The sequence below is a fragment of the Streptopelia decaocto genome, assembly GCF_964273445.1.
Source record: "Streptopelia decaocto genome assembly, chromosome: 4".
In the NCBI taxonomy this organism is placed as follows: domain Eukaryota; kingdom Metazoa; phylum Chordata; class Aves; order Columbiformes; family Columbidae; genus Streptopelia; species Streptopelia decaocto.
The window spans coordinates 59,640,876-59,659,141 of NC_138658.1; the positions used below are offsets into that span (position 1 = coordinate 59,640,876).

General features: G+C 38.7%; 1 protein-coding gene across 3 annotated transcripts in view; it reads left to right on the top strand.

Moving 5' to 3' along the window:
* The window catches only part of LOC309439178 (uncharacterized protein), an 85,571-nt gene that overhangs the window by 47,919 nt on the left and 19,386 nt on the right, over nt 1–18,266 (top strand). For all 3 annotated transcript variants that reach the window (XM_082051371.1, XM_082051372.1, XM_082051370.1), the window contains exons 3-5: nt 5,373–5,454; nt 8,681–8,777; nt 17,056–17,136. In XM_082051371.1, coding sequence (XP_081907497.1) covers nt 5,373–5,454; nt 8,681–8,777; nt 17,056–17,136 — 260 coding nt within the window. The remainder of the gene's footprint in view (nt 1–5,372; nt 5,455–8,680; nt 8,778–17,055; nt 17,137–18,266) is intronic.

The window sequence follows — 18,266 nt, forward strand, 5'->3', positions numbered from 1 at the left end:
AGTCATGGCCCAAGAAGACCAGTAAAACCTTCATCTCCAGCTGATGTGGAGAAGGTTCAAGGCTGAGGATTGATTCTACTAACTGTAACCTCAGATCTAACCTCTCAGTTCCCAAATGCTTTTAGACATCAACCTTATCAGTTCTAGAAAAATATTACTGACTCTATTAGATAGAAACAGGCAGACAAAACTTTGCTTTTTGTCTGTATTTGTGGCCCTTGAAGTCATAAGACAGGGAGAACCTCACCTGGGATTTTGCAGTTTGGATTGAGAGAAATATCCTTCCTTTCCTGAATTGTTGTATGCATAAAAAGACAGCAGCATGATAGTTTGTGGTTCCCACGTACCCTGCTGTTTGGAAATTTTGAAGGTGGTTTCTCTAGAGTCCCAGGCTTTTATTCAGAATGCTGTACTGCTAAACTTCTACTGACATTTCTGGTTGCTCCTAACAATGATATTCATTTTTTTTTGGTAGAAATTGTTCACGGCAAATGTACAGCTTCCGGTTTTTAATATAAACTAAAAAACCCCCACCGAAACAAAACAAAAAACAAAAACATAAAAAAAGTTTGAGGCAATTCTCATAATATTTTAAGAATTCTAAGTCAACCAGCTTTTGGCTTAAATGGATTGATGGAGCCCTTTAAATTGGCTCTTGGTATAGCATGTTATTAATCACTGTAGCAGACAAAAATACATCGTTTCCTTGCTGAGAATAGCATGTTTTCCTTTGCTTATGAATTGATCACTGAACGGTTCCTCGTGGGAATATGTTTGTTCTTTCTTTCTTTCAGTCTTTCTTTCCTTCTAAGGTAAAATGGCTTTAAACTGCAGATGTGCTAATCTGTAGGAGACTCCAAAACTCATTGATCTGTGGGCAGTGTAGGTATTAATCTACCAGGGTTGGGAGACTAAAAGAATGAACGATTAATTAAATAGCCTTGAGGTTACTTTTCAAAACGGCATTGTAAGTGGCGATGGGCAAAACTCAAAAGATTTTTATACTGGGTTCAGTTCAGATCAACTCCCTAAATCTGATCACTGGAAGCATACATAAGAGGGAAAAATACTTTGAGGCAATGCATTAAGTTAGACCAATCAGCCCAGTGGGAAAAAACGAGAAAATGTTTAGAAAATGCATTTTAATCTTGGGTCTGAGAACCGATACACATTCTAAATACTTTTAAATGAATCTGTAAGAGAATACATGGGTGTTTAGACAGTTTTCAAATATTATCTGGGGTAAATGCAGAATTTATTATCACATTTTATTGCTTCCAAAATGACTTAGTGTTTTGTCAAGTTGGTAACAATTTCCACGGAATCTTTTTTTTTTTTTTAATTGTTCTCATAGCTTTTATTTCTTGTTGCTCCCACTGAATGAAAAGACCTTCATAAACTGACATGCAAGATAATGCTGCCAGATCCCTTAGGATAATTTATTCTGTGACACCAATGAATTAAAAGTGTGGAGAGACATTAAAGTATAGATTTTGTATATCAGTCCCCATTATACTGCATCAATTGACCCATAAACTGTATACATTCATGTATCTCCCCCTCCCTGCTCTTTGGTCTTTGCTTGTTGTGTATTCTGTCAATGCTGGATGATGCAAACTTATTCCATGAGGCTTTAAGCTGAGAAATAGCAATGTAACCATACTACAATGCAGAGCCCCACTTAATTTATGTTGCTTCTAACTGAGGCTTGGCTCTGTATTAACAGCAGCTATGTCTATCTACTCCATTACTTTTGATCATCATAAAGGGCAGGAAGGACCAAGGGGATGCACAAAAATTTATCTTTTCCAGTATATCACGGAGAAGCAAACTCAGATTTGAAGCTATTTGGAGCTGCCTGTCATTGTACTATCAAACGATGGAGCTCCTTCCTGGATAGTGACTCTGGATGTGAAACAATGTCACATTATTTGAGCCAATAGGTGGATAAAACAATTGCAATGATTTCTGTGAGTGTCTATGAGGGCCTGTATGCACTTCTGTCATGCAGTTTCTGTTGCAGCTTGGCAATGTTCTAGCTCTAACATTAATAGATCCCTCTTAGATCTAACAGCCAGATGGTCAGCAGTTGTGAACTACTTACTGAACCGCTCTTGAAGTTGTGCCAAGATATCTGTATACTCATATTCTTTCTGCAAGCCAGTGCTATAAGGTCACAGGAAGAACAAGGTCAGCAGTGATTCGTCTCATATTTTTAGGGGTGTGTGTTGGCTTGACTGGCCGCCCACAGTTGCTGAGCTGCAAACAGAAGAGGTAGAGCTAATAATTCATAACAAGTCAGTAGTTCATTGAATTTTTGAATCTTCTTATGTTTGCAAATTGTCCATGAACAGACTTTGATTTTCCTGAATGCGTTTGTTACTCAGAGTTATTTGCTGACACAGGAAACAGAAACCACAGAAATGCTGGCTGGGGCTTACCCTTCTTTCTTAAAGGCTGAGCAGAACAGCCATCAACTAGGCACTTAGCATGAGGGCCAGTGAAGGAAAAATGGAGCGTAAAGTCAAAATATGGGAAGCTGAGAGACAGAGATAACCATCATAAAAGGGTTTGCAGCCTCTTGACCTCAGCGATATTATCAGCTACATGCCATAACTGGATCTTTAGCATTGAACACTCTGCTGAGTAGATGTTTGCTTTGTTACCATTTTCCTGGCTTATTTTTTGCAGCTGCCTTAACCCTTGGGCTGCTGCCATTCTCCTCTTGCCTCTCCTTTTCCTCTCTTCCTCTTGAGACATCCCCCCAACTCTTAAAGTAAGTTTTGCTTACAAAAACCCTGAAACAATGTTCACAGCCCCTTTCCAGACATTTCATGAGTAATCTGAAGATAAAAATACATTCATAATTGTATTTGTTCAACCATTTGATAAACTCTTTTCACCCACACTACAATTTTTGCCTGCCTCTGCTCTTTTTGTCTTGAAAAGTACATATTTACAGTCACGCCCTGAAGCGCTTGCAGTCTGAAAAGACAGAAGAGGATTGGAGACAATAGGAAACATAATATCTGTCCTTCCTTTTTTGCATGCCTGTGGTTCGCCCTAGTATTTCAAACCTTTGCCCTAAACTGGGAACAGCCTGGATGCTTTTTGGGTCTGGTTTGCTCAATACCTGCGATGATGCCCCTACTTCTGTGGAATACATAGGACAGTGCCACTCTCTGGCAGCCTCTGCCCATTAGAGCCTTGCCATTGCCACAGATACAAATTCAAAACTCAATTTCAGTTTTCATTTCTCACTTGTTTTTTTTCATAGTTGAGAACACAGTCTAAATTTCCATCCCACACTGTTGTGGGATTATTCTTGTTTGTTTTCCTTTTTAGAAAGGATTTAGGGGCTATAATGAATGACAAGAATAATACAAGTCAATGTTATCTTATGTAGATGAAAAGGAATCATGCTAAGATATCATCACAGAATGGCCGAACTTTGCCCTCAGAAAAGGTCTTCTCAATAGGGCTGGTTCCTAGGTTGGGGCTGAGGTTTGCACAGCAACAGCATGATCCCACTTTTTTGCTTCAATCAGTGGGGCTGCCTCAAAGCAATTAGTGCCTACTTCCACCTGGTTGGTGGGAGTGAGCAGAGAAGGCCAGGAAGACCCAATCTATGCTCATATCCCCTCTAGCAAGCCTCCAGGACTTTCACACTTCTCAACAAGGGTGACTCTAACACCACTATGTTGTTATTCCATGCTTGATACTAATTAAGACAGAGGTTGCTTCCTTTTCTTTTGCCTGACAATGAGTCTACCATGGTGAAGGAATTTGAAAAAGGCCTCTGAAGCAATAGAAATGAGTTCCTGCACTTAGGGGAGTGTGGCAGTATACTGTAGCTATCTGTCTTTGCTTCTTTTATGTTTTTGAAAGAGAGCTAGACTCATCCTCCTGCCAACTACTAATGTTCTCTGAAGGCAGAGCCAGTGGAGTGAGACATGCTTCTCCCACGCCTCAAGTTATCAGCTTCCAGTCCTGATCCCTGGGATGTAAGGGAATTTCTAGCATAAACCTTAAGTGCTCCCACAAGCCACTGAGTCAGCTTAAATGCAGAAATTATTAAGCTTCTTAATTTAGACATTTTATTTCTTAAGCCTGAATCTCTCTCCAGAAAGTTGGAGAGAAAATTCAAACATTTATTAGAATAGTCACTTATCTGACTAAGTTCAGCTTCACTGTAAATAACTTTTCTCCTTTCTCATTAATGTTTGCCCACCCTCTGGACTCTTCATCTGTGGAAAAACTTTACTGGGATTTGAAATTTTAGGGAAAATAGAAGAATGCATGCAAATTACTAAAGTCTGACTTTCTGGTAAAATATGTATCTTTCATGATCCCACAGTTACCTTGCAGGACTCCTGTGCCTTAACCTTGGCTCAGCAAGAGTGACATTATCTACTGTACATCATCTAAGCTAGCTGGACAAAACACAATCCATTAAATACTTGGAGTAGTGTCAAGGAATATGGCATTCTTAGTCTGGAACTAGTATAGATGTCATCAAAGTATTATTACTGTGAACATTAAAAACATATACATATAAAATTTGTCACATTATAAATATCTCTTTCCTGGATCCTTTCCTTGAGTCATACGTGGTACTGCATATTAAACTTCCAGCAACTCTGTGCACATATTTTGCTGCTTAGGCCTAGTACAACATTTTGTTTCCCTTGCTCTTTTGCCTTATCTTTTACTGATTCCTTTCTTTCTTATTTGTTGCACTTATTGTTCTTCATTTAATCCTTACCTGCTTAGATAGTCATCTGACCTAGTTTTATGATACGGATTAAAGTAAATCCTATAATGTAAGTATTCTTGCTTTTCTGTATTCTGCCTTGTCATCTGTGTTTTGCTGGGATTTTTGTTACTGGGGTTGGCTTAGGTTAAGGGATCTTCTGTGTCTCTGAGGCTTACCCCCTAAGTGACTGGGATCATGCTGTAAGGAGCTTTGTTGTCCGAGTTCTCGGGTACCCATTATCTCATTGCTTCAAAAGCAGACTTAATTCTTCAACATCTGAAGATAACTTTGTCTTTAATTATTCAGTCAGAAATTCTCACTGAGGTGAATGGGGGGGTGGTGGGAGAAAGGTCCCTGTGTATTTTAAATCAGAAATGCCTGCTTGGTAGATAGATTTCTGTTTTCGCAGTGTTAACTCACTCTGTGTAACTACATACTTTGGATGGGAAAGAAGCAATCTCTTAACATTCTTGGGTTAAAAAGCCAGCAGAGATTTGTTCTGGTACTGTAAATCCCTCTGCTAGTTTAGCAAGACTGGCAATATGTAAGAACATTAATAAATAGAAGCAAACATGAACATCAACAAAGAGAATTGATTCCTCCTTTTCTTTTCCAGCCTGTGCCGATGCCTCCAAGTCAGAGCTGAAGATCAACAGAGAGTTGTGTCAATGTCCCAGCCCTAGGAAAAGTATTAGATTGTACGGTGCCTGGGATAAGATTTTTATATGTGCTTTTCTTTGCTTATGAAGCCCCTAGCTTACTTTTGCTTAACTGTTGATAATCAAGTACTATATATGATGCTGCCTGCTCAGAGCTGTGGCTAATTTTCGTGCCCTGTCTTGCCCCAAGACTTGCTCACTGATCCATACATTCCTATGTAGGAATGCACCTGGATTTCATCTCTCATTTTTACACTTGCATAGTTTTTCCTTTTGGGTGATAATGGCTGTTATAATTGGTATGTGACATGTAGTCTGAGAGGTCTATCCCAGTGTGAAAGTTCATTCACATCACATTTTCAGGTATGAACTTCTATTTATGCTATGCAGGGGCACAGTTACAGGGTATAACTCTTGTTACTGTAGGAGGCAGTAAGTAGGAGTTTTTCATTTAGAAGAAATGTAAACCCCCATCTTCATAGAAACAGCCAGCTGAAACCATAGGAAGCTTTGCCCGAAACACAACTGTGACCCATGGAGCAAAAGAGGTTTTTTTCACATGTCTAATTAGGAATAGAAAAGAGTGGAGGAAGGAGAACAGTAATTGTATTTTTCTGTTGTAAGCAAATGAAATAGCAAAACCAAGGACTACGTACATATAAGTGATAGACCCAGTGGCAGCTTGAAACAGGCAATGGGTAAAAGAACAGAGCTGCTCGATAAGGTCCTGTCTGAAAGTAGAGCCATGTTTAAATAAATTACCCATGGTTGCCTAAAATCTGCTGTGTTCAGAGAAAGGACTTTGCACATTCTCTGCACCTAGGATCATATGAAAAAAGACCCAACAACATCTTGCCCCTTCATCTATTTCTTCTCTGCTGGAAATAAGCTGCTGGTGGATGTGAAAATTTCATTTCTGCCCAGGTCATTAACAGGATAGATGGATACTTCAGTATTCACAACATGATCATGAGGTTTCAATATTCGGTGCCTTTTTATAAAAGTCACAGACCTTGGAAACATGAAAATCTCAGCTTTACCTACATAATTGAATATATTTCTAACCTTAACAGTTCTAGAGGTAATTCTGGAAAGCAATGATGTGAGAGTAGTATTTTCTACAGAAACTGTAGAAAAGAAAGCACCCATGATTTATCTGTCTATCTATCTATCTGTCTGTCTGTCTGTATGTTTATCTTTAAATACCCCTTCAAGAATTTAAAAGGTTGGGGTTAGTAATTTTTCATGTTTAGGGAACTAGTTTGTAACTTCAGTCATTACTTGTTCCTTCTTTAATTCAGAATTCAACATCTCTCTATAGAAAGTATAATTGTTGTGGAGTATATGGAGTATATATACAGGTGCACTGTCACAGTCAATGCAATTATACCAGACAAAGTGTGGCCTTGTAACACAGGACAGGTAGCAGGTACAAAAACCTATGAATGCAAGATTTTTTTCTCTGTACACATCCACACACAGAAAAAGAAGGAGACTGGGCAGTACCTTTTTTTTTTTTTTTCTGAATACATGAGATTAAAATAAACAACACGTGACTAAAATAATCAGCCCTCGTGTGAACAGTGTAAATGGACAGCACATATGTCTTTGAAGAATAGATGTTCAACTACCAATCCAGATCTCCTGAGCTTTTAACTCTGAACCCTACAGCTGAACTGGTACGTGACTGTACGCAAACCCCCGTGGGACAGATTCAGGCTGCTCTCTGGCTGGCCCTGTGGGGACTTATCATCTGGGTGCAAATGCAGGTGGGTGAGGACAGAGTCAGGCAGACAAGCCCATCATTTATCACAAGGTGAGGGTACACTGCTGCTTGCAGTTCAGAGTCCCAGGAACTTTACAGAACTAATAAAGGACTGGTGTATCAACCTTATTGCTTGCATGCTTTTTATTTCTCTCTCTATATATATTTGATGTTTTGAATTAAAATTAATCCCATGAATAACGCACACATGGTACTTTAAAATAGCTGCATGTCCTCGCCTGCATCTATGTTGTCCTACTATCTAAGGCTACCCAGATTATTTTATTATTCAAAAGAATTCATTTCAGAGGATACCAGGTAATCTTAGCTTTGTGGTTAAAGAAGAAAGCTTTTCCATGGGAAAGCCTGGTTTCACTCACAGAGGGCTTGAATTTCCAGTGTTTCCAAGTTGCAGTATTCCTGCCTGAATGCTTACTGTTTCAAAAACAATTTTATTTGAATTAATATACATGCTAGTCCCAATATTACTGTAATCAGCTTTTTTAACATAAGAAAGGATATTTTCATTTATGTTTAAAGAAATTTATTGATAGCTAAATAGTCATACAATTTTTGCTTAAGCAAATATTTTTTCACAGTCAGTCAACACTTAATCTAACCAACATTTACTCAGATCAATATATTTTAATTGAAACTAATAGCAGATAGCTTAAACCAACAGATTTTTCACTGAACTAAGTACATTAAATCAATATCTTGCTAAAAATTGCTATGTCTTGTATAAAAGGTGTTTTTATTCTTAGCTAAATTCATTTTATTGAAACGTATGCATATTAACAGTAATCAAAATACTGATATTTAGACACTGCTGATGTTATCAGTACATTTAGAAGACTGCAGGCAAACTCACATAAAGAAGCCATATAACACAAAGAGCTAATTTGATAAAAGTGAAGAAAAATAAGGGTGTGGGTTGATTCCTTCTCTCTGCTACAAACTATTCATCTGATCTTGGGTGAAGTACTTAGAGGATTAATTTAGACCTGACCTCCCAGCTGATATCAGGAAGGTAACCAAAGCACCCGTTTGCACAGTTGAGCTCTCTGGTAATCCCCTGGTGGAGGTGACTCTCGGTACATCGATTATTCTGGGAGCTTACAGCCAGTGCGGCCATTTCATCCAAGTATCTCAAGTTTGGTGAAAGCTGTCTTTAGTGGCTGTTATTGCAAAGTCCACCAGTGTAAGAGAGAATTGAGCACCTCCATATCCATGGAAATCAGCTCACCTCTCATCTACCCATAGCTCAGGTCCTTGTATGCAGAACAAGGACAACAGCACTTTTCTGAAGCTTGTCTTCTTTGACCATAAGCTTTTGGACTAGGGATTGTCTCTGACTATGTACTGAGATAACACATCACAACAGGGACTCAGTCACAGCTATGATAATAGCAAGCTGATTGTAAATATAGATTTGGAAGAATTGGTGGCTTAACCAAGAAACCAATGGCATTTACCCATCTGTTACTTTCATATTTTCAGCAGGAGATACTCAAGAGCAGAGACACCACTGTGTGTGGGAGCTACAGCACAAAGAAAACTGGGTGGAGTGGAGGCTGACACATGGTCATCTGTTTTGGTATTCAGCATAATTACAGCATAATTAGCCTACTAATTGCATGCCCAAGTTTAGTTGATGAACTTGTATGTGTAATTATGGCTTATTGAAATGCATTGTGTTTGCAATACTTGCTTCCGTTTCCATGTGACAGAGAAATTTCATTTTTCCACTCCCCTTGTGTTGATTGCATATGCAGAAATGTAAAAGATGAACATAACCCATGCAGGCAAGTATGTCAGAACATTGCAAAAATAGCAGCTAAACTGTACCTGTGCGTCCTGCAACCAGATGTAAGGGAGCTCTTGGCCCTGCGTGCAGGAAATCTGTGCAGTACCAAGTGCCACCCTTGCTTGCAGAATCACATTATGGGATGCAGACCTCCTGCAAGTGTATCATCTGTTGGAAGAGGCCTTTCAAAAAGCAGCCTACATCTTCTGCAAAAGCATTTTCCAGTTCGGGATGAAGAAACTTCTGCAAATGTCCCATTAACTTTGCAAAACTGTTCCCTAATCTTTTTCACATGAACAGAGTGAGCAGAAGCCACTAAACCAATGGCATTTCTTAAGCAGGAGCAATATCTTTCTTACAATCTAAAAAGAAAATGCTTCTTCCTTTTCTTCCACTTAGTTTCCTAGTATCCAGTTGAGAAACTTGAGCTAAGCACTAAGATTTACCCTTTAAGAAGAATCTTAGAGGATGCTTCAAACAATGTAAAGCTTTGTGTTTGTTTGATACAATTTCTTGAAAAAACACTCTTTCAAGTTCTGAAATGGTTGCCAGGACTTTCTGTCCCATGAGAAGGTAAGGAGGTAAGGTGGCAGCCACATGACATATGGGCAGGATTTTATGAATCTTGCAAACGGTGAGAGAGTCTGTCTCACTTTCAGAGAGATGCCACTGTGTTTATAAGATAGTCTGTACCAAGGGAGAATCAGACTGAAATATGCAGCCTTTACGTCCTGTAATATTTTGCTTTAATTAAAATTAGACATGTTCCTAAGCAGAACTTCAGATCAGAACATACTCTCTTCAAACTTTGGGGAAAAACAGATAATGCAGTGATTTTTTTTTTCTTAATCTAGCTTCCTTTAAAAATAAAAAATGGATTGGACAAAAGCTTGGAACTGACAACTGGGGAGCTATAGACTCAAAGTTCCTTGAAAACTAAGTAGATGGACCATACTGTTTCATTTTCTGTGTATCCATTCGCCATTATTTATGATTCTTACAGACCAAGATCTGAAAATTCAGGCCAAAAAGCTGAAATGAAGAGCACAGGAAGTAAACAACATTGACATTTCAGAGCAAAACCCTTTCAAGCTCAGTTATTCCTGTTGTTAAGGAAGCTACTGATGTAAGGGAAACTTTTGGAATGGAAGAACCAACAAAAATGTACCTTTTTTGGAGGAGCATGAAGCTGATGATTCTTTTGAGAAATGTATTTCATATCTCAGCTCTGTTCTTGGATCAGCAGAGATCTGAAAGGCTATTAACTGGAGAAAGAGAATAAGGGAAAACAAAAGTGCACCCCAAACCCACAAACCAAACAAATCTCAAACCAAGGCCAACCTTTCCCAGATTTCATAGGATATCACAGTTGCAGATTTTCATCTGAATGTGGTTAGCTCCTTCTCTGCTCATCTATGGCCAGCAGTGCTTCAAATCTGAGAAAACTAGTCATCTCATTCAAATACTGAAAAATAGATGAAAGCATCTGAACCGGGAGGAAGGGCAGTCTTTTGCTTTCTAACCTCTCCTATTACATTGTTTAGATTTCTGCACACTTTGGAGTCCTCATTATTTACCCTGACATTAGAGAGTATTCTTTAAATAAGTAGCAATATCCATTTAACAAACAGGTTTCTGCGCAACTCCACAGTCAAGTACCATTACCTATTTAACAAAGAAGTTAACTGAGATGTTGCACATAGCACAATCCCCCTGTATGCTCAATTAAATCCTCATGACTGGCCCAGACTTGCTGCCCTTCAAATACTTGCATAGAGCTTTAGCGAAGTTAGTATATTTAGCAAGAAGATGAAAGGGAGGGAGAGGTGACTAATCTCTTTCTAGCTAGACTTTGTAAAATGCTCATTATACTGGAAAATTTTATGGATTACATTGTATAGTATACACTGTCAGTCTGAGCTTCTGGGTATCTCATTCATGCACATGCAATTTGCAATTGCGTCAATTGTAGTATTTAATTACAGTGGTATCATGTGTATGTTTGTACAAAGCCTTGTGATACAAAATTTCAGAGTTTATTAATTAATCCTAATAGATTGGGAGTGCTCTGGATGATCTCATTTTGTGAGGTTTTATGGTACTTTTTATTTTTAAGGCAGTCTGTTAGACACAAACTCCACATATAACATCTTCTGTCTTCTTGGTTAGTCCAAAACAAGGATTGAAAAGAGAAAAGTCTTGCTAGCAAAGAGCGTCAGCACTTTTTAATTACACTGTTTCGTGGTACATGGTGGGCCGGTGAGATGACCTGCAGGAGGAAGTCAGCACTTTTTGAGTGAGTACCAGCATATTTTTACATTTACTTCCTTCAGCCTTCTATTCTCTTTCAAATGGATCAAGTTCCTTTTCTATGGATCTTTAGCTTTGTCCATTAGTACATCCCCAAAGAGTATTTTGTCAAACAAAGAAAAACACTTTGAAGACGATTTTAGTTTCTTTTGAGAGTTGTAGCCAATGCTTTGTCTATATGTGGTGATTATTTACTGAGTTAGCACTCCCAAAAGGCAAATCTGGGTAGATACCAGAAAAATGCTTTAGATAATTGCTACTTGGTCTGATCTCCTGGTATTTTGTGGCATTTTATGCTGTCTTAATGGCATCACCTGAGACTGTTTGGGCACAAATATGTTTTAAACCGTGGTCCATAATAAATTTTAAGGGAGTGATTTTCAAATTCCTATAGTAAGAAGCTCTGTTGAAAATATTTTCACATTCAGGTTGTTGTTCTTGACAACATAATAACAAATGACCATACAAATCTTACAGCTGTAAGAAAGATTGGGTAAGAGATGATGATTATTATAAGCCTAAATCCTCCAATGAACAAGTGTGTCCATTTAATCTTTCCCATTTACTATATTTTGAAAATTAAAATGTTTGCTATGTGAAGCTTAGAAACATTTTCTTAGTTTATGTTCTCAGATGTTTTCTAAGAATCATTTCTCTCTTTAAATATGACTACCTTTATGAACTCTGAGAAGAGCTCTTGGTTAATCTTTTTTGGTGCCTCTATTTGAAGGACATCTTTCAAAGGATATTTCTTTCAAAGGATATTTGTTGATAAAGCTTTTTATTTTTCCTCCCCCCTCCTTTTTTTTCTTTTTTTGTCTTGAGTTTATCAGAGGTTAATGAGAATAAAACCACATTGAAAAGCTCAAAGGTCCAATAACTAACTCACTTTCATAATGAGTTGGATATATATCAACCAAGAAAGTGTCAACAGCCACAACTTCAATAATTGAAAAAAATTTATAATATTCTTGTCTCCATGACATGGAAATACTGTCAGCACCTGAAAGAGTCAAGAAAGCTGCAGGATATATTTGAGATCTGGTGGTCAAGGAAGGCTTCTGAGGTGTTTTTAATAAGAACAATGCTGGGATAGCACAGTAGACTATATAGACACCAAACTGATGCTATCCATGATTTTTCATTACTCCACATTTTCCATGCCTCTGTTGGAGCCAGTGCTGACCACACAGATTGGTATAATTGAGGGGTTGGGCTCTATTCCTATTAAATATTTTCCCTGCTGTTTCAATGGTAATATTCACATACAATAGGCTGCGATAATAATACAAAACCTATATTACTCTCAAAAACATTCTTTTCTGTCTAAATCCATTGTACTGCTTGGGAACTAGTTACTTAATTATTAAAACAATATCTAAAAATAAACAACTTCCAGAAAAATTGGCAGGCCAAATTCTGCTCCCATTCATCCCCAGGCAGCACCACAGTGTATTGTAGTGTTTGAGAGTGGATTATAGAAAACAGTGTCAAATTATTACTTTTCAATAGTGGATAATTCATGTGTGGGTTGTAGGAAATAGCCTAACTGCTTTACAGATAGCCATTACAGTCCTTACCCTCTCTTTATCTTGTCCTTCACCTGCCAGCTTCAAGCACAGTATTTGCTGTAGGAAGACCTAGGTATCCTTGCAAGACCTCTTTCAGCTCTCATTGCAGATAGGATCTGGCACAGAAGGAATACCACATTATTTTAACACAAAGACAACTGTCACATTATTTCCCCAGTGGCCAATCACCCTGCAGGGGACAACTTCATCTATATTGTACCTGCTTAACATACTTCATTAACTCTGTCAATTACCAGCTACCTCAGCACCTTTTCTGTTGGCATTACAAAATTTATTCTTTCCATGTCCCAAACAGTACCATCTTAAGAGCACCCTTCAGTATGCAAGTAAGGAGATATTAATCTTAAAAATGTATATTAGGAACAATAGATTTTCAAGATGGTTTATGGCTTGTTTTTTAATACTACTATCGTTGAATCTAGAATATATGAGGGCTTCCTCTAAAATGCCAACATATGTCTATTAGAGGTGACTATATTTTTATTTGACAGAGACTTTCCAGAGAAGTTCTCACTGCCAAGCATAGCAGCTAACTTTTCTAGTTTAATATACAATATTAAGCTAAATTTAAAGCTAAATAAGCAGAGACTTTATTCACTTCATGGAGGCTTGCTGGGCTAGGAGCTAAGGAGCATATTTGCCCTGGGCTGCTTCGGCAGGCAATGGAGATAGACCTGTTCTTCCAAGGGGAAATTCAGCCTACCTGAGCCAAGCCTATAGCCACTGACTGTGTGAGACTGCTTCTCACCACAGAGACTAAATTAAGTGGCTTTTCACTAAATGTGGCACTTAGAATATCCTTGCAAGAAGCGAGACTTTCGGTTTAATGGAGAGAGCTGGAGAGGGGGTTATTTCGGGTGGGTGCAACGGCCAGCAGAGAGGTGGGGGTTGTATAAGGAGCTGCAATTTGGGGGTGGAAGTAAGGTGACATTAAGGTTGGTCTGGGTCTCTAAACCCAGGAACAGATACAGCACAGGGGAAAGGGGACTTGAGATTCCTAGGGCAGCAAAGGTGTGAGTAGGCTCCAGAGAGAGGAGGTGTAAAATTAGGAAGAGCATTTGGTTGAGCTAGCACTTAATTCTCTACTTTAATACAAAGCTCTGCTTATGCTAATTGGCCTCACTGACTGAGCCCAGATCATAGGAGAAAGGAACCTGGTGGGGCAATGATGGGTACAAAGGCCCCCACTCACAACTGTGCGCAATTCCTCCCTGTTGCTGCAGAGAAGGAACAGATTTACTGGATTGCTCCCTGCTTCTCTTCCTGGTCCCCTTCACTACCTTTTTTTTTTTTTTTTTTTTTTTTTTTTAATAAGCTGAAAATATGATGGACTTCTTCAAAGGACACTTTTGAAACAAAGAAAACCTGTATTTTCACAGAAAAAATCAAACGGTAAATGACCTGATATCTGTTACAAAGACACCTGATTAAAGCAAATTCAACATACAGTTTAGAACAGACTAGCATCAAATGTTCTGAAAGGGAGCAGATGAACCAAGAAAATTGGAAGTCAATGGAAATCATAAATATCTCCCGATTACATGGAGTTTTCCGAGTCACATTTCAAAAGGAGCAAGGAACATGTGATCTCTCTGCCCCTGCTCTAATCAGCTTGAAAGGCAAATACTTCAAAAAAGGGAGGCATGGCTTGAGTTTACCCATTGCAGTTGTGGAGTCTGTTGAGAAGTTGCAGGTTTCTGCATGATTCAGCTTTCCAAATTAATGTTTCTTCCAAATGAATATTTCACTGCTTCTCCTTTTCTCCTTGTGTTTTATTTTTTTCTACCTGAATCAGTATTTTTCCTGTAACTGTAGCTACTGTGTACTCCTGCAGATATTGATCAGGGCAGTCTCTTTGATCAGTTGCAGAGCAAATGACATTACCTGTAATCTCTTCCCATGCTACGGCATGTTAAAATACAAGGTTTCAGCACATCAATTAGCTTTAAAATACCTTAACTGCATATTAAGAAACAGCAGATACCTACTGCCATATGCTACATTTGTACCTTCACTATCGTTCAAGACACCCCTGGGGGCATTACAGTGTCCTAAGTAGAGTTGGAATGTGAGTACAGCTTAAATCCATGAGGAAGAAGGATCTCCATAGTGAGGACTGTCTCTGCAATAAATGAACAAATTTTTAACACATCTCTTCTTAATACTGCTGTCTGGACTAAGACTATTTTTTACTATTAGTACAACAATGATTTAAAGTGAACTCTCTAATTGCAGTAGAACTAAAAGCTTTTCATTCTCTGATGTACCCCTAACTTGAATTTTTGAATTAATTCATTGGGGGGGCTTAGGGAGTTGTAATACACTGAACTACTTCCACTTCTGTAAAAGCTGTTTGTTTATAGCCAGGTGTAGTACTTCATTTTTTTTTTCTCCTCTTAAATAAAAATGAACACTGTGCAAACACTGGCTGACTCCTTTTTAATCTGTCAGCACATTCTTTACATCTGTGCATAAACATTATTATCACAAACTCAGAGGTTTACTGCAAAAATTATCAGAGTCCTCTGCAGTTTCCATTGGAAAAATATAGGCTTTTCATTTCCACAAAAGGTTAGCCAGGGTTTCCTTCACTACCATGTGTATGCACAGGGTAAATATTTTATATTTAGTACCGTATTGTCTTCTGACATATAGTTGGCCTTGATAAAGTTTCCTATTGTATTGACTTAAAATATTAACGGTTGATGAAAAGACATGGTCTGAGGAAGCAGGATACAGGATATAGCATAGTTTTAGAGATTTTTAAAGATTACCTTTTGAGAATGGAAATGGTAGCTGAGCATTTCTGTGTCTGTTTGTACAAAAAAAATGCAGTCATCTTTTTCATCTTTATAGAGATGACCTTTTGTGTTATAGTACAATGCTTTGAAGCACAGTTATTTTAATTGCTTTATATGCCTATTGAGACCATTCTGCATGTCACTTTGTTATATACAGCACCAAGTCACATATGTTCGGTCAATGAATCTTTTGGTGCCTTGATATTTACGTTAAAGTCTGAGCAGGAGTTGTGGAAACATTGTGTTCTGGGTTTTGCTGTCGGTGCTTCTTTTTTTATATATATATTTTTTTTTTATTTTAATTTTTTTACTGTCACTCTAGCTGTATACCTAATGAGGTGACAGAAAGAATTAAAAATGACAGATTGTTTTGCCTGCAGCGGGGCTGTCTGCACTGTATTTTCCTATAATACAGCTCAATAAACCCAGCTTGTGGAAAGCCCTCTGCACATGATCCATGGCTGCAGCGAGGGTGCTGCTGGGGGTTCCCAGCAGAGGGGGCAGTGGGCTGGTGGTAGGAGTGGGGGCTGCTGCCTGCCTTGCTCCGGGGATGCACAGGGCTGGCCCGGACACAAAGCTCCACTCCCCAAAACATCTAATTAAAAGTTGCGCAGAATGGTTAACACACAGGTATTTCTGTCCGCAAACCTCGTAAAATGTACCTACCAGCCCATCATGCTCGGGAAAGTGTGGCGTTCCTTGCCCTTCTGCCCTTCCAAGCCCGGAGCCAGTGGAGACGTGGTGGTGCAAAACAGCCATCGTGGGGATTCGAGGTAGCGTCTGTGTCTGCAGACATAAATGGCTTAGCGTCCATGTGCCCTTTTGCTGCTGCATGTCTGGTGGAACAATAAAACGTATCAGAAGAGATTCCTCAGGACACAATGGTTAACTACAGGTATTAGACTGATAGGCAGTCTAATTAAGAAAAAAGATCTGTCATTTCACAGACTGTGCAGAATAAATTCCAGATATCCATGCGTAATCTTTCAAAGTGCCTTTATCTCCAGAGCCAGTGAGGGTGACCACAGAATACCCTGAAACCAATTATGTACTTCTCGATTACCATATTTTTATTTCTCAAGACACGGGGCTAATATGAGAGATCAAAAAATGTTTGAACCAGAGTAATTTCAAATGTCAAGAACCAGTTATTCTTACAACAAGCTTCCAGGTCTTGACAACATAAGCTGTTCCCGTGTTTGGTTTGATTCCTCTTGGGGACTGGAAACAAGGGACTAGGGGATTTAAAGTGACTTTGCACCGTGGAATCAACACACACTTTTGAGATCCTGCATTTGACACTGGCTTTGAGGTGGTTTGTTTTGTCTTAATGTTTTTTACCTTTTTTTTTTTTTTTTCCTCCAGAGAGAAAGCTGCAGAGGAATTGCAGCCTATCACCATCAGGGAGTTTCTGTCCAGTTCTTTGGGTCAGAACAAATTAATCAGGTAAGAGTCTGTGGGAAGGAAGAATCTGAAAGACAAAATCCACGTCAGAAATTTGCTTTAGGAGGAAAAGTAATTTTGCCAACAACATAAGGAAAAAAAAGGGGAGAGCAAGAGGCGGATTCCTCTATAGTAATAAATAAATAAAATAAATGTCTGCTTTCCAAATGACTATTTGAAAAAGGACTCAGAGGGTACCTGTTTTTATTCTCTTTACATTCTCTCATGTTCAAGGACCAGTACATGTATGGGTGCTAAAGAAAACCATGCAGTTCTCCACAGATAATGTTCTGCACGTGTAATTTCCTTCAGGGGAGGAAATATTTTGAGCCTGAAGGTCTCTAGTTTTTACTGCAAGGCATGAAGGTTGCTGTTGTGGTCTGCTTTATTGAGATGCTGAGCAGCCATAAACACAGATGAAGTTGGGGGAGCCATATGTACTAATGCTACGTTTTCAGAAAGGGAGGTGGTTCAGTTCTTCATTCTCCAACTGCCTCACCAAAGGAGGAACCAGGAAGGGGCTGAGTGCTCCACGCTCCCAACCAGGGACAAAGTACAGCCCGTGTCAGTGAGAGGAAGTAGCTAGTTAAAAGTAAAAAAAAGCCTCTGTAATAAGAAAGGTGGCCTTGCTCCCTTTAGGACCTCGGTGAAAAAGAGAAGGTGAGAATAATTTCATTTGGATCTTATTCCTAGGATGGCAATTGCGCTTGCTAGTTATTTGGGTCTTGGACAAACTCGCCAATTCTGAAAAGTAAAAATGAAGATGGAAAAATGCTGCAAGTAATCATGCAAAGTAGAATTCTGAGGTTGGCTTAAAGTGAAAAAAACAAAACTGTTTTCACTGAGATCAATCATGTTAGTTTTCTGTCTTTTTTTTTTTTTTTAAGTCCCAATTATCAGTGCCAAGCAGGAATCACAGATTAGACACCATTGAAGTTATTTTTAAATTTAGCTTATTGAAACCTGTTCTTTTCAATGAAGCTGCTCAGAAGAAACTTAGCTTTTAGATTCTCCAGTATATTGCTCATAGTATCCTGAAAGGAAAGGAGCAGATGCAGATACTTCCTCCTGGGACCAAGATCATTGCAAGGAGTTCAGAGACTCACATGTACATGTTAAATTAGTCAAACATT